At 45.4% G+C, this 27,953-nt stretch overlaps 1 protein-coding gene across 2 annotated transcripts in view; it reads left to right on the plus strand.

The window, feature by feature from the left end:
• The window catches only part of PTPN1 (protein tyrosine phosphatase non-receptor type 1), a 63,306-nt gene that overhangs the window by 30,138 nt on the left and 5,215 nt on the right, over positions 1-27,953 (plus strand). Inside the window, exons 2-8 of one of the 2 annotated variants that reach the window (XM_019640951.1) lie at positions 10,999-11,089; positions 14,009-14,109; positions 16,990-17,088; positions 22,527-22,664; positions 25,880-26,089; positions 26,464-26,625; positions 27,006-27,229. In XM_019640951.1, the coding sequence (XP_019496496.1) occupies positions 10,999-11,089; positions 14,009-14,109; positions 16,990-17,088; positions 22,527-22,664; positions 25,880-26,089; positions 26,464-26,625; positions 27,006-27,229 (1,025 nt within the window). The remainder of the gene's footprint in view (positions 1-10,998; positions 11,090-14,008; positions 14,110-16,989; positions 17,089-22,526; positions 22,665-25,879; positions 26,090-26,463; positions 26,626-27,005; positions 27,230-27,953) is intronic. The other variant, XM_019640952.1, reaches the window with a different exon arrangement.

Raw genomic sequence — 27,953 nt, forward strand, 5'->3', positions numbered from 1 at the left:
TTAGACATCCTTACTAAAGTTGTGCTAACTATGCACAGAAACAGCTGTTAGAGGGACAGACATGTCATATTATCATCTGCATGTTTTATTCCAACATTTTGAGGCATAATCAAAGTACAAATTAAAACGTGCAGAAAATATTTTTCTTCTTTAGTTGAACTTTCAAAAATAATGTAGGAGAATGTATTTTTGAACCTGAGATGGGCAAATGTTTCTTAAACCAGATACCCCAAAAAAAGCTTAATAAATTGAACTACATTGAAATTAAAAACGTCTCTTCATTAAAAGACACCATTAATATTAGGTTGTTTGCAGAAGTAGCCCCAAGCTCCTCCCACCTCTGTCTGTGTGCCTCTCTGAATGTGACTCATCAAGAGGGAAAGAATCGCTTTTGAATTCCTCCTTGGCTGCGTGACTTGCTTTGGGCAATAGAATACTGGTGATCATGACACAAGCAAAGGCATACAAAAGCATTTGCATATTGGGCCTTGCCCTCTCTTGCTGCTTTTGAGAATTCTACAGTCTCTACTATGTGAACACGCCCAGGCTAGCCTATTGGATCATGAGCACCATGTGGCCCGATGACTGCCATCACCCTTGTTAACAGCCAGCCAAGTATCAGGTGAGTGAGTGAAGCAATGGGACTACCAGCCAACCACAGATGCATATTTGAGCCCAGCTAACATCACGTGAAACAGAGACAAGCCTTCCCAGCTAAGCTTAGCCCAGTTAGCGAACCTCTAGAATCATCAACATGGTAGCTGTTATAAGCCACTATGTCTTTCGGTGGTTTGCTACACAATAAAAGCCAACTGATAAACAGAGAAAGATATTTGCAGTGCATATGACCATCAAAGACTTGTGCCCAGAATAAATAAGGAATACTGCATACCATTAAGAAAAAGACAGACAACCTAATAGAAAAAAGTGGACAAAGGCTATGTATATGATGATTCCAACTATATGACATTTCTGGAAAAGGCAAAACTACTGACTAACAAGATCAGTGGTTGCCGGGGGTTTTTTTTGGGGGGGGGGCGGGGAGGTTGGGAGGAGAGATAAATGAGCACAGAAGGATTTAGGACAGTGGAAGTATCCTGTAGATACTTGTCATTATGCATTTGTCAAAACCCATAGAATTTACAACACGAAGAGTGAACCTTCCTCCAAAACACTTAAAGGCTTTCATGGCCTGTAGCAATGGCACCTTAGAGTGTTGCCACTTGTCCAGATGTCTTGTGAGCAAGTGTGACATATGCCACGAGTTAACGATTGTTGAGTGCTGATGTTTTGAATAAATTACTTTAAAGTAACTAAATTAGAGTGGCAGTAAAGCCATTCCCTTGGTGTTACTTGTGCTTGCTGCATTCAGATATGCTTTCTTGAGTAGGAATTTCAAGTAACATTGAGGACTACAAGACTTCTTAGCGGAGAACACAGAAAACCGTGCGCTTTTGTCCCTTGTAACCTTCTGGTAAGACTGGCATGCCTTGGCGTGGTAAATAGTAAGCATTCCCTAAACTGATGATTGTGGCTTTTGTCAATAAGTCCTCTCTCAGCAAACTGGCCCAAAGAGATTTTTTTTTTCCTGAAGCCCTAAAGTTTTTAAGACCTTTGCTGTTTATATAGCAACATTCTAAATTAGCTTTCTGCCATTTGAGTGGCATGTCATTCACAGATTAGGATCTAAAAAAAAAAAGAGAGAAACCTTTGTATAGACTAGGTGATCCTTAATTTGCCTATGATGGATGGTGCATGTAGTTTTCTTTATGAGTACAGCCTGGTCCCGTTGGTCTTAGGCACATTTCAGTGCTGGAACCCTTCGTGCTGTCCACAGGGAGGAGCAAAAACAAAGACGCAGGCACGGACACAGATGGGGGCTTTTGAACTACACATTCCGCCTTTCCAAGAGCGATTGGATCCCTGGTGGTGGGCAGGGGCGTAAGTAAAGTGTCAACTTGTCCGGGGGCTTAATTTGTCTGTTCAACTGTGAACCCTCTATAACCTTGATGAACAGTCGTGGATGTGTTTGTAAGAGCTACATGGGACAGCACCAAGCTGAGAGCCTGGCATCCGTTTATCTGACTGTCTCCCCGCTGGAAGGTCAGCTTCACGACAGCAGGACTTTGGCCTCTCCTGTTCATCTTATCCTCAGGGCCTGCCACCTTGTCAGTGCTCAGTAGATATTTGGATGAATTGAAGGGACTCATACTTTGAATCCAAGCCTTGCTTCCTTAATCCATATCCACAGAGTTCTTTGGAAAGCCATGTGGAAGAGCTCAGCCACCTGCTTCTTCTCTTTCCCAAATTGTCTCTTTTTTTTTTTTTTTTTTTTTGACCTCATTGAAGAAGTGTCACTTCATAATGCTTTTCGGCATTGTTCATGTCCTCCTCCTTCATCCCTAATCCCTCAAATGGTGTAGAGAAAAGTACAGTACATCTAGAAAGTATTTAGAAAGCTTGTTTGGTTGATAAAGAAAGCCTTTTCTTTGGTTATAGTAATAGAACCTTGTTCTGCTTTTGGCATATTAAAGAAATTCTTAACCAAAACTGGTTTCGTTTTGACATTCTGTTTCTCTCCCATTCACACTCTAAATTGTGCACAGAAGTGGACCGGTTTTATAAGCATGGCTCTCAGTCATTTCAGAGGAGGAATATACCTAAGGTCCCTCCCTGTGACCGCTGAGCTTAGGGAAATTACCAATGGAGGGAAGAAGCTTGGCAGGGAAGTGGTTGGCAGCCGGATTCCCTGTAAAGGAAGGTGTGAGCCTTCCACTTTCAGATGTGTGCCAGGGACTTGTGTCCTTAGTCACCTGTGCCACTGTCTTCCTGCAAAGTGCCAGAGCCCCATGGCCTGAAGTACTTACGCTGTCCTTATGGAAAGCAGAAGGTAAACAAAGCAGAAGTGAAAGTCGATTCAATTTTTGAGACGGTTCTCTTACAGGAATAGATAGTTTTGTGGTTCTCAGCATTTAAAAAGATACTGGTTCCAATAGGTTTTATTGACATCAATTACTGTAAGTCTGATTCATTTTCTGCCTATTGATTTCTGCCCAAGGTGAAATTCATGACATTTAACAAAAAAAATTAAAAAAAAAGATACTGTTAAGGACTGTAAAAATAAGGTTTAAAGTCAGTGATACTTGAAAAAGCAATTTTTATACCTCTTCGTTGATGATTCAGTAGAGCCAATAGCTTCTGTAAAGTAGCTGCATAACCATAGAATTGTTAAAAATTTGTAAATGACAATTGGTAAAGCTCTATGAAGCTGCCAAGAGAGACTGTAATTTATTGTGAAGATTCATTATCCCTAGTATCTGCAGCGTTACCCTTGCCGTGATGCGTCTGGGCACTGGCCGGTTTCTGAGGTGTGTGCTGGGCCTGTCTGTCCCCTGCTCCTTCATGTTTCCTTTCTCCATGTTCCTCCCGCTGTAGTAGCTTGCAGTTCACTCGTCCTTTGTGGTCAGTGTAGAGTTTACCCTCTCTGTTGAGGTCGTCTTCTTATTTTTTAATTCATCACTTTCATTTCTGAGATCTTTCATTTGTTCTTATCTGCTTCTTCTGGTTTCATTTCTCCCTGTTGTTACTCATAACACCTTTTTAAAAAATAAATTCCTGGGCCGGCCGAGTGGTGCGATGGTTAAGAACTGGCTTGGGATACCAGGGGGCCCTGGTTCGGATCCCACATATGAGGGCCAGTGACACTGCCCTCCACAGCTAAGACGCTGAACAACAGCTCAACCTGGAGCTGGGCTGCCGTGAGTCACCAGCGACAGCGTGGGCTGCAGTCCCTGTGGCAGTGGGTTGCCATGGGCTACCGTGTGTAGCCAGCAGCCAGCGTGAGCGGCCAGCAGCCGCAGTGAGCGGCCGTCCAGAAGCCGGTGACTGATCTGCCTCGCCCGGGAAGAGCGCAATGATGGTGCCAACTTGGGCCAGTGAAGCAACGTCCTCCACAACTAGACTGAAGAACAAAACAACAGCAACTTGTCTGTCCCCCTTCCCCCAATTCCCCAGCACTGTTCCCATCCCCCCAATTCCCCAATAAAAATCTTTAAAAAAATAAAATAAAAATAAAAAATAAATTCCTTTAGTTATCCCTGATTTTAAATATGCTTAGGTATCTTTTAAGTGCCTGATGGGCTATACAATCAATTTCATGTGGGGTGGATTTATTTTTCTAGCTGATTGGTTGGATATTTTTTTCAGAACGAGTTATCTTACTTTTTTTGGTCTCATGCTTGCAGGTCATTTTGAATGGGAGGCCTTTTGTTTTCTTTTGTTCTTCTGGTTTTGAGCCTAGCTGTGCCTTTGTGCTTTTTTCTATATTTAATGGACCATTGCTTTGTGTTTAGAGCAGAGGGTGTACGTGGACGCGCGAAATTGGCCCTACCATCTCCACCAGATGTTCCCCTTGCCAGCTTCCTGGAGGGTATTTCATCCCTCCCATTCCTGCCCTCATCCTCTCATTTGTGGGGAATTTATAAAGCAATTAGATTATGCCATTTTTCCATGTCATTTTCCAAATGTACATAATTGTTCTGTTAGTGATTTGTAACTCCATTATTTTTTTAACCTTGCCCCAGACCAGTGTACGAGATGACCCAACACTTCCTCAAGCTCTGGCGGGGATGATTGTTGTATATCCTGCTGCCTTTTAAAAGCTGACTAATTTTGCTCCTTCCGCCCTCCTCTCTCTGTCTCTCTTTCAACTACCACACACGATTCTTAGGCGCTTGGTTTACTTTTTAGCATTGTTGCTAATTCAGCACATAATCATTTAAAGATTTCAACCAAAACAAGTTTGGTATTGGTTAGCTAAACTTTAAACTTTTCTTCTTATTATCTAATCATGTATCTTAAAATTTAACAATATTGAGTATATGACTTCTTACATATTGATTATATAAATATTTAAATATAATACAAATATTTTTCTAAGGTTTTCCTAGTAAATGATATTGTTCCATTAACTGCCATAAAGAAAGGATACAGCATTGCTTTCGACTTGAAAGACAATTTAACCTCTGACTTTGATGATTTGTATATTTCTCAGAGTATACTTGGTTATACAGAAATTTCATGCTCTCTTTATAATGAGATTTATGATGAACAAAATTTGTTCAACACACGTTATTTTGAAGAGTTGGTTTCTAAAATTTTAGACCAGCCACAGATGCACACCCATTTCTATATATATCTCCCTATTCAGTGGCAAGTACTGCAGGAGTTCCAGGAAATGTACACCCTGTATGTTCACTTACTGCATTTTGAATGATTGCCTTCACTGTGCTTCTGCGTTTCCCTTCAGTCTAGCTCACTGCGTCCATTTCTGAGAGCCAGTAGCTTCCATAAAGTACTAGGTCACAGCTCCAATAATCAAATTAGGCATCCGTTTGTAAAGTGGGGCTTGGGGACAGCATACAAGCCGTCGAAGGTCATGAGGGACTTTGTAGTTCACCGTAGGCCTTGAAAATAAAAGGTATCACTGGAGTTCTTTCTTCCTTGAGACTTTTAAAACATATCACTGCCAAAACTATTAAAAAATAACCCTTTCTTCTTTGAATCCATGTTGTAGTAACTGTTTTGGTGCTGTCTTAGCAGGAGGCTGTATGGCCCAATTGCAAAGCAAAATAATATAGTTATTCTTGTTCCAGTAACTCTCATTTTGTAACAAGTAATTGTAACAAGAAAATAGGATTGGATTCGACATTTGCTTAAACATAGTCCCTTTCAGGAACATTTCTATTCCATAAAATGAAGCATATTGGTATAGAATTAAGGACTCCGAGCTATGGGAGCCATTCCTTAATTCAGTCAAAAAAAAACAAGGTTGTGTGCCTACTCTGGGCGTGGGCCTAAGCTAGGAGGGGATAAAGAGATGCGAGTCCAGGCCCTTCTTATCAGACTCCAGCTGTTAAAGGGATGAGGTATGCTGTTTCTACCTGCCACGTGTCAAATAGTTTTAACATGAATTTTGCCACAGAACCAATAAGAAGACATTTATCCAATTGTGAGACTAAAAAGGGTGTTCAAACCAAAATTGCTATGCTTCACTTAATGAAGTGCTTACTATAAACATGAAAATATTTCTGCAAGGCCGGCCTGGCTTTTTATGCCTCTGTGTTTTCAAGAAAAACAGGAATCTCAAATCACAAATTGTCAGCTTTTCAACCTAAGTTTGGCTTTTTGCCTCATTGGATTTGGGAGGTATTTGAATAATGGATAATGAGCTTTACTGAATAAATACAGAAATTGATTCACTCTGGGCATTAATTCATTCTGTTACCAAAGCTTTATAAGTATGTTATCCCTGTGTTTTCATTGGGAAATCATATTATCTTGTTAAATGAGTGCCATCCCATTCCTGAAACACTGAGGTACTTTGAATGATTCTTGAAATATTCAGTGTTTTTGTTTAGGGCATATTTCTGGGAACCTGTTTCATGGCAAGTTTATTATTTCCTGTTTGGTTTGGCTCCTAAATTTACCCACCATTCATCTTCCCATCATTAGCTTTTAGGCCTTTATTTTATTTTCTCTTTGTGGGAAAAAAAATCCCTTTATATACTTAGTAGATTTATTTAATCCTAGGTCAGCATAATAAAAGGTCTTCTAGGGATATTTTATGCTTGGGATGGAAGTCACCTTACACTTGTTCATTAGTGAGTAACCTGCTTTTTCTCTAGCTGTTGGAAAGTTAGCCTACCTTTGATACAATTCTTGAATACAGCGATCTTGTGCTGTAATTCTGTATGAAGTTTTATGGTACAGTAGTCTACTCAGCTTCTAAACCACTGTTGGCAGTTATCTTTAATTTTAAAGATACTTTATCACTCCTCAATTTTAAGACTATGATTCTGCCATATTATTTTGTAAAATGAAATATAAATACTTGTATTCAGCGCACGCATTTATTTCCCATATGCCATTCTAAAGTAGAGAAACATTTAAATGGGTATATTTTATTATTTGTAAATTATACCTCAAAATTGGTTAGAGAAACTTACTGAACTACACACTTAAGATCCGTGCATTTTACTCTATGAGTACACCTTAATTTGAAAATCTATTTTTAAAAAGCTATTGTTTAAATACTTCTTATTTTTCCCTTTATTAAATGACATATCCATGTTTCTCTCTCTCTCTCTCCCTCTTTCTCTCTCTATCTTTCTCTTTATTACCAAAAAAGTGCATATTAATAATCCTTTGTCTGAATGAGGTCAGTTGCACACTGCAGTTGATATGTTGGCCCTTATTTGATTTACTCAGCGTATTCCGTGGTTTATCCATATTCTTTCCTGCACCTTTATCCAGTCACACCATCTGGACTAACCGGATTGTTTCACCCCACAAGGCAGGATTTGTACCTATTGCTAAATGCTTCCAATAATATATAGAAAAACAAATTTAAGATTTAGATTTGTATTCCTTCAGGTTATTTTTCTGTGCTCTGTCCTGTCGCGTTTTCCTGAAAGCTTAATCTCATCCGTAAATGACGCATGTGTGTGTGTTACTGCTGGATTGTTTGTTTAATCTCAGGTAGGTTTCTTATCTATCATCATCCTTTTAAATTATTGGCTTATCTCTAGTATGAGTCAAAATCTCCTCCCTGCTGCTTTGCAGTGTTTTAAATAAGTAGAATAGCAGAATGTGGGCATTCTTTCTTAACCCAAGTTGAATATGCACATGGCTTAAGAAGTTAAAGAGTACCATGGTAGGTGTATAATAAAATCCAATTACAGCTTTCCTACACCGCAGACCATTCCCCCAGGCTTTTCTCCTCACAGTGACGTTTTCAACTCTTTGAGCTACTGATTATAGCTTGTCCATAGCTCCGTATTTCTAAGGAATATGCTTATCTTTTGATTCATTCATTTAGACCTTTACTAACCTCAATTTCGTTTTCTTAAGCAGCCGGTTCCTTTTCCTCCCTTTTGCTCCCCCTTCCATCCTCCCAATACGACATGTTTTTTGGTTAAAACAATATTTATTATTTACATTATTTGCCTATTTACATGATTTGCTTATGTACATAGTCACAAATAGTGTTGTACTGTTTCCTTTTTAAAATTTCTTCTATAGTTAATAAGTGCCTTGCTCTTTTCATTTGCGTAGTTTTCTATTTGCCTATTGCTAATTCTTCCCATACCTTCTAGTAGCCTCTCGGAACAATTTTCCACAAGGTCACTCGCACTGTCCAATAGAAATACAATGCAACCCTCATATACACTTTTACGCTTTCTAGTAGCCAGTGAAAAAGGTTAAAAGAACCAGATGAAATTAATAATATAGTTTACTTAACCCAATATGTTCAACATGTTACTTTAACAAGTAATATTTAAAATATTTGAGGTATTTTCTTTTTTTAGTGCTAAGTCATCAACATCCGAAGTGTATTTTCACACTTTACACAACATCTCTTTTCAGACTGGTCAAATCTCAAGTGTTTCAGTAGCCACATGTGACTAGTGGCTGCCGCATGCACAGAGCAGCTTCAGGTGGTTTCCTGGTTTCACGTTTCGGTTTTTTTCTTGCTGACATCCCCACTGGAGACCGCCACTCTCCTCTCTGGGTGGGCTGGTCGGTAGGAGCTCTCATCTTCACACTTTTTGCTTTTTTTCTCAATTGGATTCCCTATTCCTGGATTTCAGGTCTTCTTTCACTTTCTCGGGCTCTTTTGGCCACAGTTGGTACACGGACAGAGGGGCATGCTCTGGACGCATCTGTCTCTTGAATCATTCTGCCCTGTTCTGGCCTGCGTGCCTCCTAGGTCTGTATATAGTTGTCACTCCTTTCACAGTTCTTGTGGCAACTCCCTTTGCTTTTGCTCATGTGTCAGGTTTTTTTTTTTCCCTCTTGTATGTTTTTCTCTTTCTTGGTTTATTTCTTGAGAACCCTCAAGTATTAATAGAAGACATGCTGCAGTGGATTGCTGAGAAAAGGGAGCGTGGGTGGCAAAGCTTTTGAGACCTTGCATATCTGGAAATGTTTATATTGTCCCTTCTCACTCGATGATTATTGGGCTGGATACAGAATTCTAGATTGGAAATCCTTTTGCTTCAGAATTCTGAAGGCATGGCTCCGTTGCCATCTAGCTCTCAGGAGCCATTCTGATTACCTTATCCTTTGAAAGTCATCTATTTTTTCTTCTTAGAAACTTATAGAATATTCTCTTTGTCTGCAGGATTCTGGAATAGCAAATTAATGTGCTTCGTATGGGTCTGTTTTTATCATCATTATGATTGAGGACATGATGAAATCTGGAAGATTTCCTTGAACCATTTTTTGTTTTCTTTCCTTGTATTCTGTTTTGCCTAATTTTCTACTGTGGTCGTTTTGGGGTTTGTTTTTTTTTTTTGGCTTTACTTTCTGGGAGCATTTCTTCTACCTTTATCTTCTGACTCTTCAATTACATTTATCATTTCTGCTATCTTGTTTCTAAGTTCCAGGTGACAACTTTATTTTATGTAACATCCTGTTCTTAATTCATGGTTACAATATCTTATCTTTCTGAATATATTAATATACATTTTAAAAGCTTTCTTTTTCCTGCAGTTTATTTCCTCCAAGGGGCCTTTTATTTTTTATCTTTTTTTTTTTTTTTTTTTGGTTTTGTAAATCCCTTTGTAACCAGGGGTTGTCTGCATGTGATGAAGAGAAGGAATTTACAAGGCAGACTGAGCACCCTGAGCAGGTGTAAGAGGCTTTTTAGTGCTGATCTGGCCACGGGGCCTCTAGGTGGGTTGTCAGTTGCACATCCTGGTGATAATATCTTTTGGTCTTTCCTCTTGTCTGCTCAGATCATCTAGAGAGCACTCTGCCTCCTGATTTATGTTTTCCAGAAAATCTCCAGATTTCTGCAGAGGCTTGAGGTGGCAGCCACCCAGCAGCAGGAAGGGAGGCAGTGGGGGCGGTGGAGAGCCAGCTCCTCTGATAGCTCCATCCGACCCCCTGCAGTGAATCCCACCCCCAGCTTCCAGAGAGGCACCATGCCTGAGCCTCCCAGGGCTTCTGTGGGTGGAAGTCAGGGTAGCTGCGTCCTTTCCCCACTGCTGGGTGGTAATTGAGCTTTCTCAGACTTGCCAACAACTAATCAGTCTGATTCCCAGCTTCCAACATTTGGTGGTGGTTGTCGTCTCCTGTTCTCCCCTTGTGGGTTTGTCTTTTTTTTTTATTGTAGTAAAATATACATCACATAGAATTTACTGTTGTAACCATTTTTCGGTGTACAGTTTAGTGTCATTAAGTGTGTTCGTATTATTATGTGGGTTTGTCTTTAATAATAAACTACAAATTAAAAGAAAAAAATTACGTGATTATAGTGGTATTTTAGGGGGGCACAGTTAGATGTATACAGATGTATATGATCAGTCTGGCAGAAGGCATAATTCAGGTTTTCTGTTCATCCAGGCACGTCCTCTTTCTGACAGTTTAGTGTAATGGGATTTGTTTATCATCTCCTAAGAAAGCAGTTGGATTGTTTATTGGCGTAAAACTGCATTTTATCTGCCCTTAACAAGTGTAGCTTTATAAAAGGTTACAGATGGAACTCCCGGGCCTGGCGTTCAGGGCTCTCCAAGATCTGGCCTACGCACCTGTGTGCTCCAGCCATCTGTCGTTCCTCCCCGCCAGCCCACTCCTATTACTTGCATAAAATGTGAACTCCAGCCCCCGTGCTGTTGCTGAGCTGGGTGTTCCTGAGTGGAATGCCGCACCCCTGCTGTCGCCCTGGCCTCTTCCGCATCGCTCCAGCTCCCCAGCCCCGTGCCACTTCCTCCTACCCCAGGCATAGGGCTGTGCCTCTTCTGTTTTCCTCTCATGACCTTGGACATGCCACTGAATTATCACCTTGAGTTTCCCACGCTGCCTGGCTCCCTTTGATGTGTTTCTGCAGTGGGTCTTCCTCAATGCCTGGCACATAGCCCGTGCTTGGTTAAGTGTCTGGATGAATTCCTGATGCCAGAGGTTTCAAGAGAACTCTTTATCCTTTTTTTGTAGGATATCCGACACGAAGCCAGTGACTTCCCATGTAGAGTGGCCAAGCTTCCCAAGAACAAAAACCGAAACAGGTACAGAGATGTCAGTCCCTGTAAGTATTCACATCGCCATTACTGGTCTCACTGGTCTCACCGCTTCCATCGCGTGGGCTTTTCTTCCTCAGCGGCAGGGCCTCTCAGTCCAGACTCCCTTAGCCCCGGGCTTTGGTAATAAATCAGTAGCAACAGAGCTTTATGACTTGATAGTTTCCTATTACAAAGGCATTAGAGACTTATAGTAATGGTTCATTTTTCCACCTTTGTAGAAGGGGTGAGGTTTCAGTTTCTGGAAAATTAAGCTAAGTTCAAAGCACTTCTTTTAGCTTTGACTATTTTTCTGATGAATCATTTTCCTACCAGCTGAAGCAGAGTATAGTAGGCATAATATAACCTTTTCTGGATGACTCAGCAGCAGTGTTATTAGACCCCAAGAGTTGTACTGAACTGTGCTGATGCCCTGCGCGGGCATTAAGGGGTGGGAGCTGTTCACCCCCTCCTGAGACACAAGTCGGCGCGCTAGTGGAGTCCCCCCCACCCCCCACCCCACGCCCTGCCGCCATCATGCCATTTCTAGCTCTTTGCTGCCGTTCAATCTCCATGTTGCCAGCTGGCCTCTGGCAGCCTCCTTCCTCTGCCTTCTGAGTACTTCGCTCTCAACCTACGGATATCTTGAAAGTAAATAAGTCAGTGTGTTAGAATTTCTGTAAAGCAAGACACGCTGGAACTGAGTAAAGCACATGAAGTTGGTCATCTCCTCAAGGCCGCAGAAGCCTTTTGCCTCAACCTGCAGGGTTTTTAGACCTTGTCAATCAGTGAGGGTTGGGTTATAGCTGCCAACCTCGCCTGTGGCAGTGTTCTCTGCTAGGGACGTAGAGTCTGTGGGTCATTCCTCAAGCGGGCACTTTCTGCCTGCCTTCTAAAGCACACTGTGCCCGTGGCTGTGGGTGGTGGCTTTCGGTGCTCTCTGCAGGAGAGTCAGCAGTGCCCAGCTTCCTGGGAGAGGAGTAGAAATGGCCCCAGATTGGGACAGAGCAGTCTGCCTCTGACCGCCGCCACAGCTCCTGCCTGAGTTTGCATCGCAGCCTGCCACTTAACAGCTGTGTGGCTTTGGGCAAGTTGTTTTCTGACCTTCAATAAAACAGAAGTAACACCGATCTCAGAGGATTGTGTAAAATGAAATAAAATAACCTTAGACACTTAGCCCAGTGTCTCACTCGTAAATGTCAGTGATGCTGGAGATGGGCGTTAACTGAAGGCGCATACCCGGGATATCTACGTGCAATTCTAGGTTATCGAGCGATACGTGATTGTGCCCCCACACCTGACACTCTTGAGTTAGCATGCCTAGGCTGTGGCACTTCAGAGGTTTTAATTTTTATAAAAACCTCTCCTCTAGTGATTCTGCTGTGAAGTCCTGACCAGCCGCCCTGAGCTTCAGAGCAGTCACTGTTCACATTTTTCACCAGTGCCAGCAGATACTCTTGGTCTCTAGCTTTTGCTGCACTGGCTCTGAATTAGGCACTAATGTTGTCTTCAATATTCCTTTTCTACATCTTTGCTCAGTTTTATGTTTTTATGGTTTTATGAACCTACGTGGTTTTATGTTCCAGTTTTAGAGGGGAAAAAAGCATTTTAATATTTTTCCAGGGAATCATTCCCAAACTTTTCACCTGTAATCTCCTTATATTTTTTCTTTTCTTGCCTACCTCCACGCCCCAGTAGAAAAAGGAATTTGCTTTTTAGGTTATAAAGAGTAGTGGGAGAATGATTCAAGGTAGATGGGGATCTTATCCATTTGACAAGTGAAAACCCAATGCTCCAAGGAGGAATTGTTCCCCACGGTCACCCAGTGCGTTTAAACCTGCTCACATAACCCACCAACACCAGTCACAGAATTTTTTTGAGATCTTTTATCTCTGTGACCCCCTTAAATATTATGCGAGTATTTCAATTTGTATGACCCCTCCACAATGAGAAACCATATTCCAAACAGTGGCTGTTTTTCAAAAACATCTCTTTGGAATCCTTTAGAACAAAAAGCCCCAAACTTCTTATCCCCACTAACTTCTCCTTTCCCATTGGGCTGGGGGAGAAGATACTATTTATGGGTCGTCACCGGAGTTCACCATCCCTTGTGTTGTACCAGAAATAAAAACATTCACCTGCTCTTATTAGCTGCACTAGCAGGATAGGCAAAGTGTCCCTCAGGGAACCATTGCTTTTGTGACAAAGTCATGGTAAAAGGAAAACAAAGTGGTCATGCTTTTTCAGTAACCTGAGCAGAACTTCCAAATGAGTGTTTATTTTTAAAAACTATTCTGAAAGTTACATTTCATATACTTTCGGTGTTTTGGATTCAACGCTTATTTTTTCCAGTTAAACTCTCTCTTAAATGTCTTTGACCTTGACAGGTCGTGACTTTGGAAGATTTAGAATCATTTAAGTATGTTATACTTGAACTTTTTAAAGAACCTTGTGCAAAGGAATTCAGGGTGTGACTTTTCACACTGTTGTATGCTCAGGTCATTTAATCTTCAGACCTTTACATGTAGGTTAAGTTGAAGTGTGCTCGTAAACCTTACCCTGTAAAAGTATGTATTAGGCATCAAAGGACAGATATCTTGACACCCCCTCTCCCACAGCCTACCAACTTTAAGTTGTGAGGACAGTAATAAGTGTCATTGGAAGATATGACCTAAGAACGGGTTCCCCAAATAGGACGGAATCCATGTTTTAGTGTAGTTTATCTCAGTTGCTATTTAGCGTTAAGTTTCAAACACTCCAGAAATCTTCCCGAAAGTACTAGTCATCCCCATATTGATGACTAATCTGAGTTACAGAAGTGCAGCCTCAGCCAGTGTGAACGCCCTCACTGCCACCAACTCACCGGCTTTGCTTTCCCAGTGGGGTGCACAGCCTGTGTAGACTCTTGGGCCTTCCAGGATTAACCTCAGTTCTGCTTTGCCTTTCAGTTGACCATAGCCGGATTAAACTGCATCAAGAAGATAACGACTATATCAATGCTAGTTTGATAAAAATGGAAGAAGCCCAAAGAAGTTACATTCTTACCCAGGTAAACCCAGGCTTGTCTGAAATTGTTTTTAATGGTTTTTGCCTTGATGACTATTTAAGTGTTTAAGAGTGCTGTTATCTACACCTCAAATAAAATCTGCCACATCCTTTAGAAGGTCAGGCTTTAAACAACCCATAAAAGCAAGGTAGGGGGAAAGCCTCCTTCCCAGATGCCGTTGGGTTGTAACACTCATCTCTTCTGGGAAGTACAACATTGCCGGGTTATAAAAAACAGCAGTAAAATGGCAGAATTGCCTATGGCCTGTTGACAGAGGCAGCAGTTCCCTGGCTAGAGAAGGGCCTGTACGTCTATTGATTTCCTAAGTAGTTGCCTCAGAGCTCTGGGTACTTCTCTAGGAAATCTGAGGATTAGCAGTAGACCAGGAGCCTTTGTCTAGATATCCATCCAGAATTCCTTGGCACGGTCCTCGTTCTTTGGTCCAGAAAAAAAATCTCTAGATTACATGAACAAGGATGCAAAGTCACTTAAAATTCCCATTGGCTTTTGGCATCTTTATGGAAAAAAGTCATAAAAGTGGTTTAATAATTGACCTTCTTGTGAAACGCTTACTGGTATGTGACCCAAAGCAGTGGGTATCTGGGAATGGGATAAAGACATTTCTTTTTGATTGATTTTCTCAAATCATAATCTGTTACCTGTAAATAGTCTAAACAATCTATGTTTCTCTCTCTTTTTTTAATCATAATTTTTGTTTTCTCATTCCATATCAGTTTAGCAATCTTATATATGGCTTTGGGTTATAGAAAAGTTTTGAACATAATTCTGCCTAATATTTTGAAATGAAAATGATGGTGAAGCCAGGAACACTATGAACAAAAGCTGCTTTGGGTCAGGAAGCTGGACAAGGGCATGATCACCGTGGCCCCCTTCGCTGCCCCATTTTGTCCTGTCCCAGTTCGTCTCCGTCCATGACCCAAACCAACCCAGAGGCCTCCCAGCCCGTGTACGGGCCATCAGCCATGCAGCATTCACTTCTGGGGGCTGCTGAGTAAGCTCTAGGTGTGTGAGGAGGGGCAGGCCTCTACCAGGCTCTCAGCCCATGGTCCTCACAGCACATCTGGGGTGGTTGGGGTAGGCTGGGGTGGGGTGACAAGGAGGGAGATCCCCAGTGGTGGCAAGCTGCTGGGAAGAGGTTGAGGCAAAAGTGGCTTCGTGGGAACTTCTCTTTTTAGAAATCAAGTCTTTCTTCCTGATTTCAGCCATTCAGCTTTGGTGTGGGGTCAGGAAGCCCAAAGCAAAGACAGATTGGGTGTATAAAGTTGAATATAGCATTAGGAAATCACCATGGAAACTTTTGCACCCCATGCCCTAGCATTACTTGGCACATCTGAAGTTCTGTCTGTTTTGTCAGGCGGTACCATGGATGTATCTGGCTGCTGACATGGTCTCCCTTTGCCCTGGGATTTACAAAAGGGATTGAAGCAGCCTAACCCCAAAGTTGCACCCCCTAACAGTATGACTGAAACATTTTCCAAGCCACAATGCCAAGAAAACCCTATCCATTTTTTATTTTCGTCCATTATGCAAATAACACAAGTCTATAGTCTTACTATTTTTTTTAAAAAACCCAGAGGTATAGAAGTGTAGAGAATAAGGCCAGAAGGGCCCACCTTCACCTCCTTCATGAAGTATTGGTGTGTATCCTTCCAGACCTGATGTGATTTTTAACCCCTAGACCCATTCTAAACTGGGGTAATGTTGGGTAGAAAGCCACAGAGAGCTGCAGCTGTGGGAGACCCCGTGATGGGGTCCTTGTGCCTGGGGCAGAGGACAAAAGGCCCAGCTGACCAGCCAAGAGGCAACATACTTCCTGCCTTCCCGGAGCCATTTTTCTGTTGGCTGGGGGCAGGGTTGCACACGCAATCCCTGTTTGCATCTTACAGCACGGATGTGGAGTGCAGGCTTTTTGGTTCAGGCAGCAAGTCCGAGATGAGTTCAGGGAAGAAAGTAGAGGGCACTGAGGGTTTGCATGGGCAAGGAAAGTGTGGCGAGACTCAAAGGGAGAACATGCAAAGAATAAGGAAAATTTGGATGAAAATAGGTGAGAATGGAAACCATTTTGGTGAGGTGATAGGTGATGTCCCTTCCAGGCCATAGTAAAAATTGAGGCCTTTGTACCCTGGTATCCAGTAAACATCTGTGCCCATTGCCATGTCGGCTGCTTGGCATTCACCACCCCCCCCCGCCCCACAATGCCCCAGTGACATGTTGGGCCACCTGACTGACCATTTTTATGTCCACATCCCTTATGTGCCTTGGTCAGGCTTACATTATTAATAGTAATAATAATAGCTAACATTTTATTGGTTGTTTACTGTGTTCCAGGTACTGTGGGAAAGCCTTTATATGTGTGAACATAGTAAATTTTCAAAACCCTATGAGTGGGTGCTATGATGAATCAAGTGAGATAAGTGGAGAAACTGGCATGGGAGAGGTGAAGTGACTTGTCCAAGGTCACACAGATAAATGAGCGGAGCTGTGACCTGAACTGCCAGAAGCGTCCCTGTTGATCACTTCCCCATACTGCCTGTCACCTGCACCCAGTAGGTTTGCCCAGCATCCCACCCACCCTCAGGGATGGATCCTTGTGGAGTCCGTCAGGCACCCAGGCCAAAGCAGAAAGCAAAATCAGCATTTTCTGTCCGTTGGTCAGCCCTGAGATGCGGAAGTGACCTTTCACCATATGTTAGAAAATAGAACTGTGGTTACTGACCACTAGGCAGGGAGGTTTGGGTCTCGGTCCCACCCTGTGCCACCACCCTGCCTCAGGGCACTGTCGTCCGCTAATGCCAACGATGAGCTCACACTGGAGTCGTTTATGTGTAAATGGCATGCACTTTGTGGGTTGTGTGTTTGCAGGGCCCTTTGCCTAATACGTGTGGTCACTTTTGGGAGATGGTGTGGGAGCAGAAAAGCAGGGGCGTGGTCATGCTCAACAGAGTGATGGAGAAAGGATCGGTAAGTCATGCCTTTATCTGCTCTTATATCACTGTCTGCGCATGTATCAGTCCACAAAGTTACCAGTTTATTTCTTTAAATTGCTTTTATATTGCTTTTACATAGTGTCTTTTGTATAAAAAAAAAATTAAAGAAGCACTGTATAAATACATGTTTATTGTAAACAAGTCAGATAAGTAAGTGAACTAAAAGGAGGGAAAAGTAAAATTGCCCTTGGCCCGTTACCCGCCCCACGTGAGCCTCTCGGTTTGGTGCGTGTGCTCCACTGCCCCCCGTCCTGTGTTGCTGCGCAGCTGCCGTTGCATCATGGAGCTGCGTGGGCACAGAGTTCTTCTGAAAAGCCAGCGTCTGCTGTGTCTTCATCTTACCGGCTTTTCTGGCTGTGGGAACAGCCTTAGCTCCCGGCCACTCTCTTCACTGTGGATATTGTCTGTGCATTTACTTCAGGATTTGTGGCATCCTTTCTTCCAAGTTCTGTGCAACTCTTAAAACATCGCTTGGGGTCGTATGTGGACCAGAGGTGTTTGTTCAGGTCATCACCCTGCGTGCATCTGTCCCTTTAGCTACGCCTCTACTCGCCACCTTTCAACTTGTTCCCCTCTCTTCTGACCTTGAGTCTCAGATGATCTTTATAAACCGAGCCTCACCACACCTCTTCCCAGCTGAAAGCCCTCCTGGGACTCCCCACTGCCTCGCAGTAATATGTCAGGGTGGCTGCAGGTTGCGCCCTCGCTATCCTGGACCCCTCTCCCACCTCCAACCGCAAACTCCAGTCAGAACCGATCTTTTTTCTTGCCTTCTTGCCATGTTCTCTGGGCTAAGGATCGGAATCACAGTGCATACCCTTCACCCTCCTTCCAGTGGTCCTCAGATTGCTTCCTCTGGTCAGCCATGGCACATGCTGTCCTTTGCTTGCCACACAGCTCACTCTGCCGGATGGCCTGTCAAAGGCCTGTCTCCTATGAAGGCTGCACATGCGCCTGGCACAAGTGTGGCATTCAACATAGCGAATAGATGCCACATCTCTGCTACCCGGGCCTTCCCTCTTCCCCAACACCGCTGGCACTTCTGGGGCTCTCCAACATCAGAGGTGAGGCCCCAGGAGGAGAGCTGAGGATTACAGAGACCAGTGGGAACGTGTGGCCCAGGCCTGGCAAGGTGCTGGCACTGTGCTCTCCGGGGTTCGGCTGAGCACTGCTCTCACAGCTGTTGTGGCCGCCTCGGGACACAGAAGAACATGAGGGCTCCGGAGAAGCCACCCCTCCAAAGAAAGCACAGTGGTGGCCCTGAGGGGTAAAAATAAAGGGCAAAGAACTAACACATTGGAGGAGACTTTGAGCAGTGAAAACAGGAGGCATTCCCCACAAAGCCTGTTTGCTCCCCACCCCCACCCCCAAAAGAAACAGCCTCGATTACTCACGGCCCATAGTCCTCTTACCACAGCACATGTTTAAAATCATGTATTTGGCCTCTGTCCCCTCTTCTTAAAGGAATGTACTTCTTTGCTCAATAATAATAATAATAAAGAGCTTACCTGAGTGTTCAATTGATGAAATAATGCTGCTTAGAAAAAAATGTTCTCATTGGAAGTGGTTTTTAATTCTTTCTGCTTCAGTGGCTTGATTAGTAAAATGTGAAGTTGCCGCCAACCCCCACCTGTCACCACTCTTGTCAGCAATTTTGAATAAAGAAACAAAACATCAGGTTCCCACCGCACACACTCCGCGAGGGAAAGTGAAAGCTGGTGGCCGGCGAGGGCATGCGGTGCAGGTCAGCGGCAGGGTCTCAGCAGGGTGCTGTGGGCACTGGGGCCGGATCACTCTGTGGGGGCGTCCTGTGCATTGGAGGGTGTTTAGCAGCATCCCTGGCCTCCACCCTCAAGATAGCTGTGGCACTCGCCCCCAGTTGTGGCAACCAAAAATGTCTCTCTGAGGTCCCCTGGGAGGCAGAATTGTCCTCTGCTGAAAACCACTGTTCTAAATGGTGTTAAGGGTTGGAAGTTTTAAAATCTAGACTTCTTTATTCAAAAATCATCAGCTATAGTAGCATTTGCTTATTTGTTGCTAAAAGTTCAAGTGAAACCTCTGTTACTTGCACATGGTTTGTTTAGCTGCTGTTGTCACAGTACAAGGAGTGCTGCAGTCACGTGTCCGTCACCAGGCCTTGCTCTTGGTTGTCTCCCGCCCACGGCTGACCACACGTGGACCATGGATCTATTGTGACAGTCTCTCTCCTTGGATTGCTATGTTGGCCACAAAAAAACATGGCGAGTTGGTTTTGTTGTACTTCCCTGTGATAACGGGACAGTAGTCCCTATTTTCCTTTATAACTGTTCTTTTCACTCAGGGTCATTTGGCATGAAAATTGGCATGAAAAGCCACATATGGTTTGACATTTTCAATTCAGCATCAACATCATCACCCTTATACAGGCTGACTGGGAAAAGCTATAACAAGTGGCAGCGTCTTATGTGCTCAGCTGATCTAGTTATAAACTAGCCACACAGCCCCCGGTAAAAACCCGCTTACAGAGCGTTTCCATTTACTGCGTATTTGTTTTCTGGTTTCCTTCCTTCACCAAATAGTGTAGGATGTCCTCTTATTTTTGGCAAACCTGCCTGTTACCCTTTTGGGACCCCATGCTTCCTAAAAAACAGTTGTGCAGAAAATGATTATGTTAGGCTGTGGTCCGCCAAACGGCCGAGCTTCTCATTGGTTTTGATTTCCATGTTGACTTTAGACTTGTCCATGTGGAATGCGTTATACATGTTAGGGTCAGGATTGTCATTTAGGCAGGAGAAACACACAAGGCGCGTTTAACTCACTAGTCCAGAAGTGTCACCTGTGCCTCTCTCCTGAAACCTCTCCTAAAGATGCTATTATATTTCGGGCGCTTCTGTGCTTGAGACTCTGGATTTTGTATCATAGGTACCTCAGGCCTCATCCATCTCTCTTGTACTCTGCTTACTTTTGTGTTCATCGTTCTTTGGGACAGCCACATCGTCCGTCACAGGGTCACTTCAGATGACTTTCACAGATTGTTCCTAAGATTGCCAAGGACTCTCTCACATCCACCTTTGTGGCAGTAGCAGTGCCTATGACAACACTGCCACGTTGCTGTTTGGTGCCCCAATATGAATCCTGGTGAAAGACTGCTTTTTAATGAGATAAATCTCCTGTTTAGGTCAATTTGTATCAGTTTAATAGGATAAGAGGAGGCAGTGATCTTGTGCTTATTTTTTTTGTTTTGTGTGCTTAAAACAAAATTGTCTACAGGAAATGCCAGAGCGGAGCATGGCATGTTACTGTAGATGCCTAAGAGTTCTCGAAAATAAACATCAGCTGACTGACACTTAGCGTTGCCAGAATTCCTCAGTTGTAGAGTTCCAAAGTCTTGGTCTGTACCCAGATTACAGAGCTTTATTAGGCTTCATATTCAGTTTTGGAAAGGAGTGTGGAGGTGGGATTTAAAAGACGTGCCTTCCCTACCCACAAGACATGAAAACATTGGTCTCTTCTGCAGTGGCATCTGGCCATTCTGTGTCTGTTTCTTTGCCCCACTCTCTCTGCTTGCCGCATTGAATGCCCACTCCAGCACACGTGGTTTTGACCATACCCGACAGTCACTTTGTTTCTGGGGTCTTAAGGAATTACACAGGTCTGATGATTTGAAGTATGGGAATAAATGCATCCTTTAAAGGTCTTTGAAAGTCTTGCTTCCAGCTGCCCCACCCACTTTGGCTAAGTGTGGGATCTTACCATCATTAATGCTTCTGTGTCCCGACTGGCAGAATTGCCGCCATGCTGACCGATTGGCCGCATTCCAGGGGTTCGTCTTTGGAAGCTCATCCTCGATGTGAAGAGGTGACATGGGTGAGACTGGCTCACATGTTCACACAGGCCTGTGTCCAGGCTCTTTAGAAAGCCCATTAGCCTTCTGTTTTGGGACCAGGAAGTTGGATGCTGTGTTGCTTGATTTGTCTCTTGTCTCTGCCCCTGTCTTGTTTCTCGGGCAGTGTGCTGCTTCAGTAGAACAGAACCAGTGGGCACCTGTGCCCTCTTCCCCTTCCTCAGGAGCCTACTGGCTCCTCAGTGCCCAGGGGATATCACAGGTCCCCGCGCCGGCCCCTAGAGTCGCTGTGTCTGGCCTCCACTGGCCCTGTCTCCCATGGCTCCTCTGACACGGCTTCGCTGCCTAGGAAACCCTAGTCGTCTTTCCGAACATGCCTGTGTCAGAGGCCGCTTCTTCCATCGAGCCCTCTCTGATCTCTGCCGTAACCTCGGCCGGCTGGAAACATTAACATCTTCTGAATTCCCAAGGCACAGCCACAGCGTCTCCTCCTCAGCAGGCCACCTTGTCACTGCTGGTCATAAACAGTCTCCCCTGACAGACACGCTGGCCCTGGAGGGCCCCCTTCCACCTACCGGGCATTTCAGGCACAGTCTCCCTTTGCCTCAGAGGAGGTGTGGAGTGGGCGAATGCATTTTCAGTTACAAGCGTCTTGAGTTTGTCCCATTTCCCAAAGAGCTGTTTGCACACACTGATGGATCATTTGATGGAAGTAGTAACATCCGTGAGGTCCCCTGTCTCGGCACATTGTCAGTCCTTCTGGCTCATAGACCCTGCAGCCCCCCTCCACCTGCTGTTTTGTCCATTACAGTCATCAGCAAGTAGAAATTGTAGGCAACTGGCGCTGAAATTTAGCTCAAGTAAAGTATGCCACAACACTTGAGTCAAATTCTTTTTCTTAAACTAAACGAAGCCAAATCTTTGGGCGTTTGCTTGCTTTATGTTAATTTAAATCCAGACCATCTAGTAGTTCCTGAAATTAGGAAACTAGAACATCAAATGTGTTTTTCTGAACTGAATGAAACCAGAGTGAAAAGGTGGGATGAGCAGTGGGTGATCACAGGCCTCGGAGGAGCCCAGCTGCAAGCCTTCTCTAAATAGTTTTCGTTTGATTACAGCCCTTCAGCCTTTCAGAGTGTTGCACATGGAGTCTCTTCGAGTCTTGTTTTCAGTTAGCCTGTTATTCCCCCAGGGTAAGGGGTCTACACTATGCCACAGCACTGATCAGGTTCTTGACAATCTTTGAAATGGCTACATAAAGTAGTTTGTGAGAGACTCAACCTTTTGTGCAATCTGCCTTCACCTTGTAGATGATAGGGAAAGGAGTACCCCTGAAACACCTCCTTGTATGGATTACCGGGGGGCTGCTGGGTTTGGAAGTCTACGCCCTATGTGCCCTAGTCCTGGCTGGATCTTCACAGGCTGCCCCTCCTCTCCCCAGAGGCAGGCAGGTTATGCGGATGGTGACTTCTGAGGTCAGAAAAGCCCAGGCCTTTGGGTGTCATAAACCTTCTAGAAGGTACTGTGAACCTTCTGTCATAGGAAAACGGCAGCTGCTCACAATAATTTGGCGTTATTCTCTCCCCTAGTTAAAATGTGCACAGTACTGGCCACAAAAAGAAGAAAAAGAAATGCTCTTTGAAGATACAAACTTGAAATTAACATTGATCTCTGAAGATATTAAGTCCTATTATACAGTACGACAACTAGAATTGGAAAACCTCACAGTAAGTATGGCATGCACTTAAGTACTCAGACGGTTAATGGCTGAAGTGTCTGTTCCCTTGAGTGACATTACCTAACGCCACCTTTTCCGGGTGTTGTACACTCTGAGCAAGGTGAGGTTTTGGCACTATGGTGAACAGAGCTTACCTGCTTACTTACCAGGCGACAAGGGGCGCCTGGGGGTTGGGAGGAGGGTCTTAGGTACCTCCTTTGCTACAGAGCTTTCTCTCTCTCTCTAAACTTTAACACTGGTTAACACCAGCTCTTAGGAGAAGGGAGTTTCTTATGTAACACTTACCTGTTCCTGCCTTTGTAACTGCAGAGGGATTAAAGGGGCAGCCTGCCAGTTAAACACCAGCAGAGCGTGCTGCCTTTCGTCTGAAGGGAGGGCCAGAGGGGCCCTTCCAGGGCTGACCCGTTTCATAGCCAGCGTAAGTTTTCTAGGTGAGGTCTTGGGTTTATTTGTTGTGGGAAGGATTTATAATACCAACTGCTGGCCGTCATTAAAAGATGGCCTTGGAACATGGCGAGGCCCTGTGCTGGAAGCAGCGCCACAGAAGCCCCTGCCCGTGAGGTTGCTGAGACACACACCTGGAGCCGTCACTCTGAGGAGCCCATGCCAGTACCGGGAACAGTAGAGGGAGCTCAAGGCAGCCCCTGGGGACAGCCGTAGACGCGGTGGTCAGCCACTACGCTCTGGAACTAGAGTGCCTGGGGTTGGCCCTGGCCCACCACGTAGAGCTGTCGGACTTTGGGCAAGGGGCATCACAGCTCATGATGCCTCAGTTTCCTCCTCAGCCGGGTTGGAGGAGGTAATACTGTGAAGTGTAAGAGCAGCACCAGGCCCAGAGCACGTGCTTGGGAGGGGTTAGCAGTACCGTGGGGTGTGAAGGCACGTGGGGTCATTGGAGGAGCAGCACAGGTGACCGGTCCCAAGTGAAGGAGGGGCAGTGACGAGGCCGTGTGGATCGGGGCTGGCGAGGCCGTGTTGAGGAGTAAGGCTCTGCTTCTGAGTTACATTCGCATTCTAGATGCTTTTGTCATCATGACTCCTGTTGTGGAATTAATAGCTGAAGTCAGATCTAGAACTGAGCACAGGTTACTACAAAGTGGAGAGCAGGTTAAAACCACGCGGCTTTTGAGGAATGCAGCAGTGGGGTTTATCTGAGTGTCTCCTCTCCCTCTCTCTCCCCCTCTCCCAGCATTGGAGCCATGAGCCCCACCGCAGTCATGCACTGAGGCTCTCAGGGAGTGATTTATGGAGAGGTTTGATGGAGGATTTTCAGGAATATTGGCAATAGGCTGGAATGTGCCTGGAGGATTATGTAGTAGACTTTTTTTCCGTGTTTTTTAGCATTTGCAAGCCTGAAATATTAAGAGTGATTTCTGGTAAACTTTTGAGACTATTTCTCCTGCTTGTTGAGGGAAATGAAGTTCGGACCGAGCAGAAGAGGTTGCTGCTGTCTGGGGGGCGGAGCAAAGACCGCTGCTTGGAGGCCTTGACTTTGTTTTTAAACAGTCTTCCTTAGACACGTGTATCTGCTCAAGCGCAGGTCTAGAATGAATCCCTTGAGAAAAAGGTGGACAGGCGCGAGGGAGGGCATGCACAGGAGATAACCCGGGCACACCTTCTTCAGGACTAAAAGAAAGAACTTAGTTTTGGCATGTTTTCTTCTTCTTCGGTTTTCAGAACATATCTAGAAGTGCTTTTCTTCCCCCCAAAATAGAAGAGGCATTGCTCTCTTAAGCCATTAAAGGATTAGGAAATCATTTTCTAGAGGGGAAAGAACGGAATTGCTGAGTATGGTTCTCTAAATTATCCCAGTGTCACACGCAGCTTGCTCCCAGTCCTACAGAAAGATACCAGTGTATGTAACAGCTGGGGCAGGGGCGAATGTGTGTGTGCTTTTCTGATGCTAGGTCGTTGGTGTGTCTCAGAGGCCCTTCCACACATTTTCATCACACTAGGGCTAGAGAAGGTGTTACAACTGAGCTGTAAGCGCTGGGAGGACATGGTCCCTGGCACATGATAGGCACGTTGTGGACATTTGCCAAATGAAGGAAGGCAGTGCTGGTAAGCGGGTCCCTGGCCAAAGCCTCCTCCATCAGCTGCTCTCCAGATGCCCTAGGCACTGCCGTGGCCCTTGGCACCGCACTGCAGGACACACTCAAGCCTGACGTGGCTCCTTACCTTCCAACCTGGTTCCTGTGCCCACTTCAGCAAGGCCTGCAGGCCTTACACAGCCAGTGACTGGTTCCTGTCTGCTCTGTGCCCGTAGCTTAGTAAAGACCTGGCGTGCCCTCCTCCTGGTGAGAGCTGCATGTTGGTTGTTGCTGCTGGAGACCAGATGTCCACTCTAGGAGTGGACCCGTGGGCTCAGAGGAAGGAGTAGGGCTAGACACGGCACCAGGGCCACTCTTGTTTCTGCTTCACGGGGAGCGGTCTGGGCCAGAGGGAGGAACCCTTAGGGACACAGGCCAGGGTCTTCCTTTCAAAAGTTACCGCAACAGGCTCTGGAGTCAAGCAAACAGACTGGAACTCCTCCTCCCCCACTTACTGGAGGGTTGGCCTCCGAGCCTCAGTCTCCTAACCTGGAAAACGGGAGTCCATACGGGTCTTGAAGGACTGGTGTGAGAACGCCGTGAGCTAATGTGCTCAGTGCTCAAGTGAAGTCAGCTCAGGGACCGTCTGTTTAGCGGGGTATTGAGCTGCACGTGGCTACCTCCAGTCTTTGGAAACCGAGTTGATTGCTTTTTTTCTCTAAGATAGCAGTCCTTGTGAGGCCCTGAGTTCCCCAGAGCTGATGCCACACACACGCAGTTACTTTTTCACTCTTTGGTGTGAAACTGTGTGCTGTTTTATGACAAGGTTACCATGTGTGGCGATGCAGCAGCATTGTGGAGCAGAGAGAAATCAGTTGTAACTATGACGACAGCAGAGGTGAAAGGGACATTGGAGAAAAGAGGGACCGAGTCTGGCTCATCCTAATGGAAGTGAAGCCAGAGCAGGAGCAGCCTGCAGTCCAGTGTGGAGCATGGCGCCCGGCACCTCCATGCTTGCTGTGTGTGGACGGGGTGCACGGCCCCTGGGACAAAGGCCAAGAATTAGAGCTCTTAGAGCGAATGGGTGGAAAGGCACTTCGTGCTGACTCGGAATTCATGATTTCTGTACAGATGATGCTCTCTTAGAATCGCCATGAGTATTTTTCTCTTTCAGTCTAAAGAAACTCGAGAGATCTTACATTTTCACTATACCACGTGGCCTGACTTTGGAGTCCCCGAATCGCCAGCCTCGTTCCTGAACTTTCTTTTCAAAGTTCGTGAGTCGGGGTCACTCAGCCAGGAGCACGGGCCCATCGTGGTGCACTGCAGCGCCGGCATCGGCAGGTCGGGGACCTTCTGTCTGGCCGACACGTGTCTCTTGCTGGTAAGGAGGCCCTTGAAAACCCCAGGAAGAGACAGGACCACATTTAAACCTCTGCTCTGGCCTGGCCACAGCTCCTCTGTATTGTCTCTGCAGTAAACGAGCTTCAGTCTTCCCTTTTTACAACTTCCCTCCCATGAAAATACTTTATGCCAAATATAATAGCTTTGTTCAGAGGGATATTCTTAATTTTAAAGTGGATTCCAGCAAGATCCAAAGACCCCCTTGTGCCTCATTCTTTCCCCTGTGCTCAGATGGGCCAGGCCTGGCTGCATTTGCCCACATCTTCTAGAATCCTGCCTTCCCTGCCCTGGTTTTCCCTGAGTAGGTGCTGGAGCGCCAGGGCTGACTCAGTGTGTCTCCTCTCTGGCTTTCAGATGGACAAAAGGAAAGACCCTTCGTCTGTTGATATCAAGAAAGTTCTGTTAGAAATGAGGAAATTTCGGATGGGACTGATCCAGACCGCAGACCAGCTCCGTTTCTCCTACCTGGCTGTGATCGAAGGTGCCAAATTCATCATGGGAGACTCTTCCGTGCAGGTCAGCATTGCTTTTGTTTTCACAGGCGTGGTCATTTTCAGTTCTTGTCTCTGACAAAGAGGGCTGTCAGTTGTCAAAGTTCAAACACTGTCATGCGTCAGAGCAAATAGCTGTCCTTCATGTTTAAATAGCTAGAAAGTTGTGGAATTGTTCACCGGGTTCCAGTGTCTGCCTTTGAAGTGGGCACATAGAAACATTAATAGGGAGAATAGACTTTATTTTCAAAAGATTTCACCTTCCAAGTGTGTGTGGAGACCTGAGAAGCGGAGGGAGCCCTTCCTTCAGCGAGCCATCGCCTGTACTCGCTGAAACAGGAGCCGATTTCTGACAGGTCAGCTGAGCGTGACACTGATGGGACCCCCTCTCGCGGCTTTTTCCAGGAGCAGTGGAAGGAACTTTCCCACGAGGACCTGGAGCCCCCACCTGAGCACGTCCCCCCACCTCCCCGGCCACCCAAACGAATCCTGGAGCCACACAATGGGAAATGCAAGGACTTCTTCCCAAACCACCAGTGGGTGAAGGATGAGTCCAAGGAGGACAAGGACGACGGCCCCATCAAGGAGGAAACGAGGACACCCCTGAGTGCCCCCTGCAGCATGCAGAGGTAATGGGAGAGGGTCCTGGCTTCCGGGGGGCGAGGAGAAACGACCTTCTCCTCCAGAAACACATGGTGAGGTCGAAACTCTGTGGACGCAGCCTCCGCTTGGCACCAGCACTTCTGTGTCCTCTGGCTGGAGGAGCCCAGGTCCTTGGCCACAGGTGGGCCCTGGGAAGCGACGGACTTCAGTGGGGTTCTAGCACCACCTTGTGGTGCTCGTTGGGATCAACTTCAAAGCCCTGGGAGTCCCTTCTTCCTGCCCAGTGATGACGGTGTGCCCTCCCGCAGGCTTCCAGCCGCCCAGAAATGGGGTGATGTCCAGGCTTGACCATGGACCTTCAGCCCCAGAGTGGTCCCTTTGGGAACTGAACCTTTTCGTGTAGTCTTGATTAAATTGATTGCCATTTTGCTTCCTTACATTTTAGCAAGATGGTTGAGCACCTATTGGTGCGTTGAAATGCTGAGCCAGCTAGACTGTAGCCCCCGTTTGTGTTCTAGACCATCTTGCTGGGACGGGGATAGTAGATGGTGGTGGGAACCTGTGGACAGTGATGTGATGAGGTGGCCAGCCTTACAGAAGAGACACTCAACCTTCCCGGATAGTCACAGAAGAAAGGCTGCCTACAGGAGGTGGCACCGTGTGGAAGCTTGAGGAATGAAGGGGAGTTTGCTCGAGCCCGAGACTGGGGAGGCAGTGCCCTTGGTACCTGCTTTTTGGAGGGCAGTTTAA

This window comes from Hipposideros armiger, unplaced genomic scaffold (assembly GCF_001890085.2).
Source record: "Hipposideros armiger isolate ML-2016 unplaced genomic scaffold, ASM189008v1 scaffold_54, whole genome shotgun sequence".
Taxonomy (NCBI): Eukaryota; Metazoa; Chordata; class Mammalia; order Chiroptera; family Hipposideridae; genus Hipposideros; species Hipposideros armiger.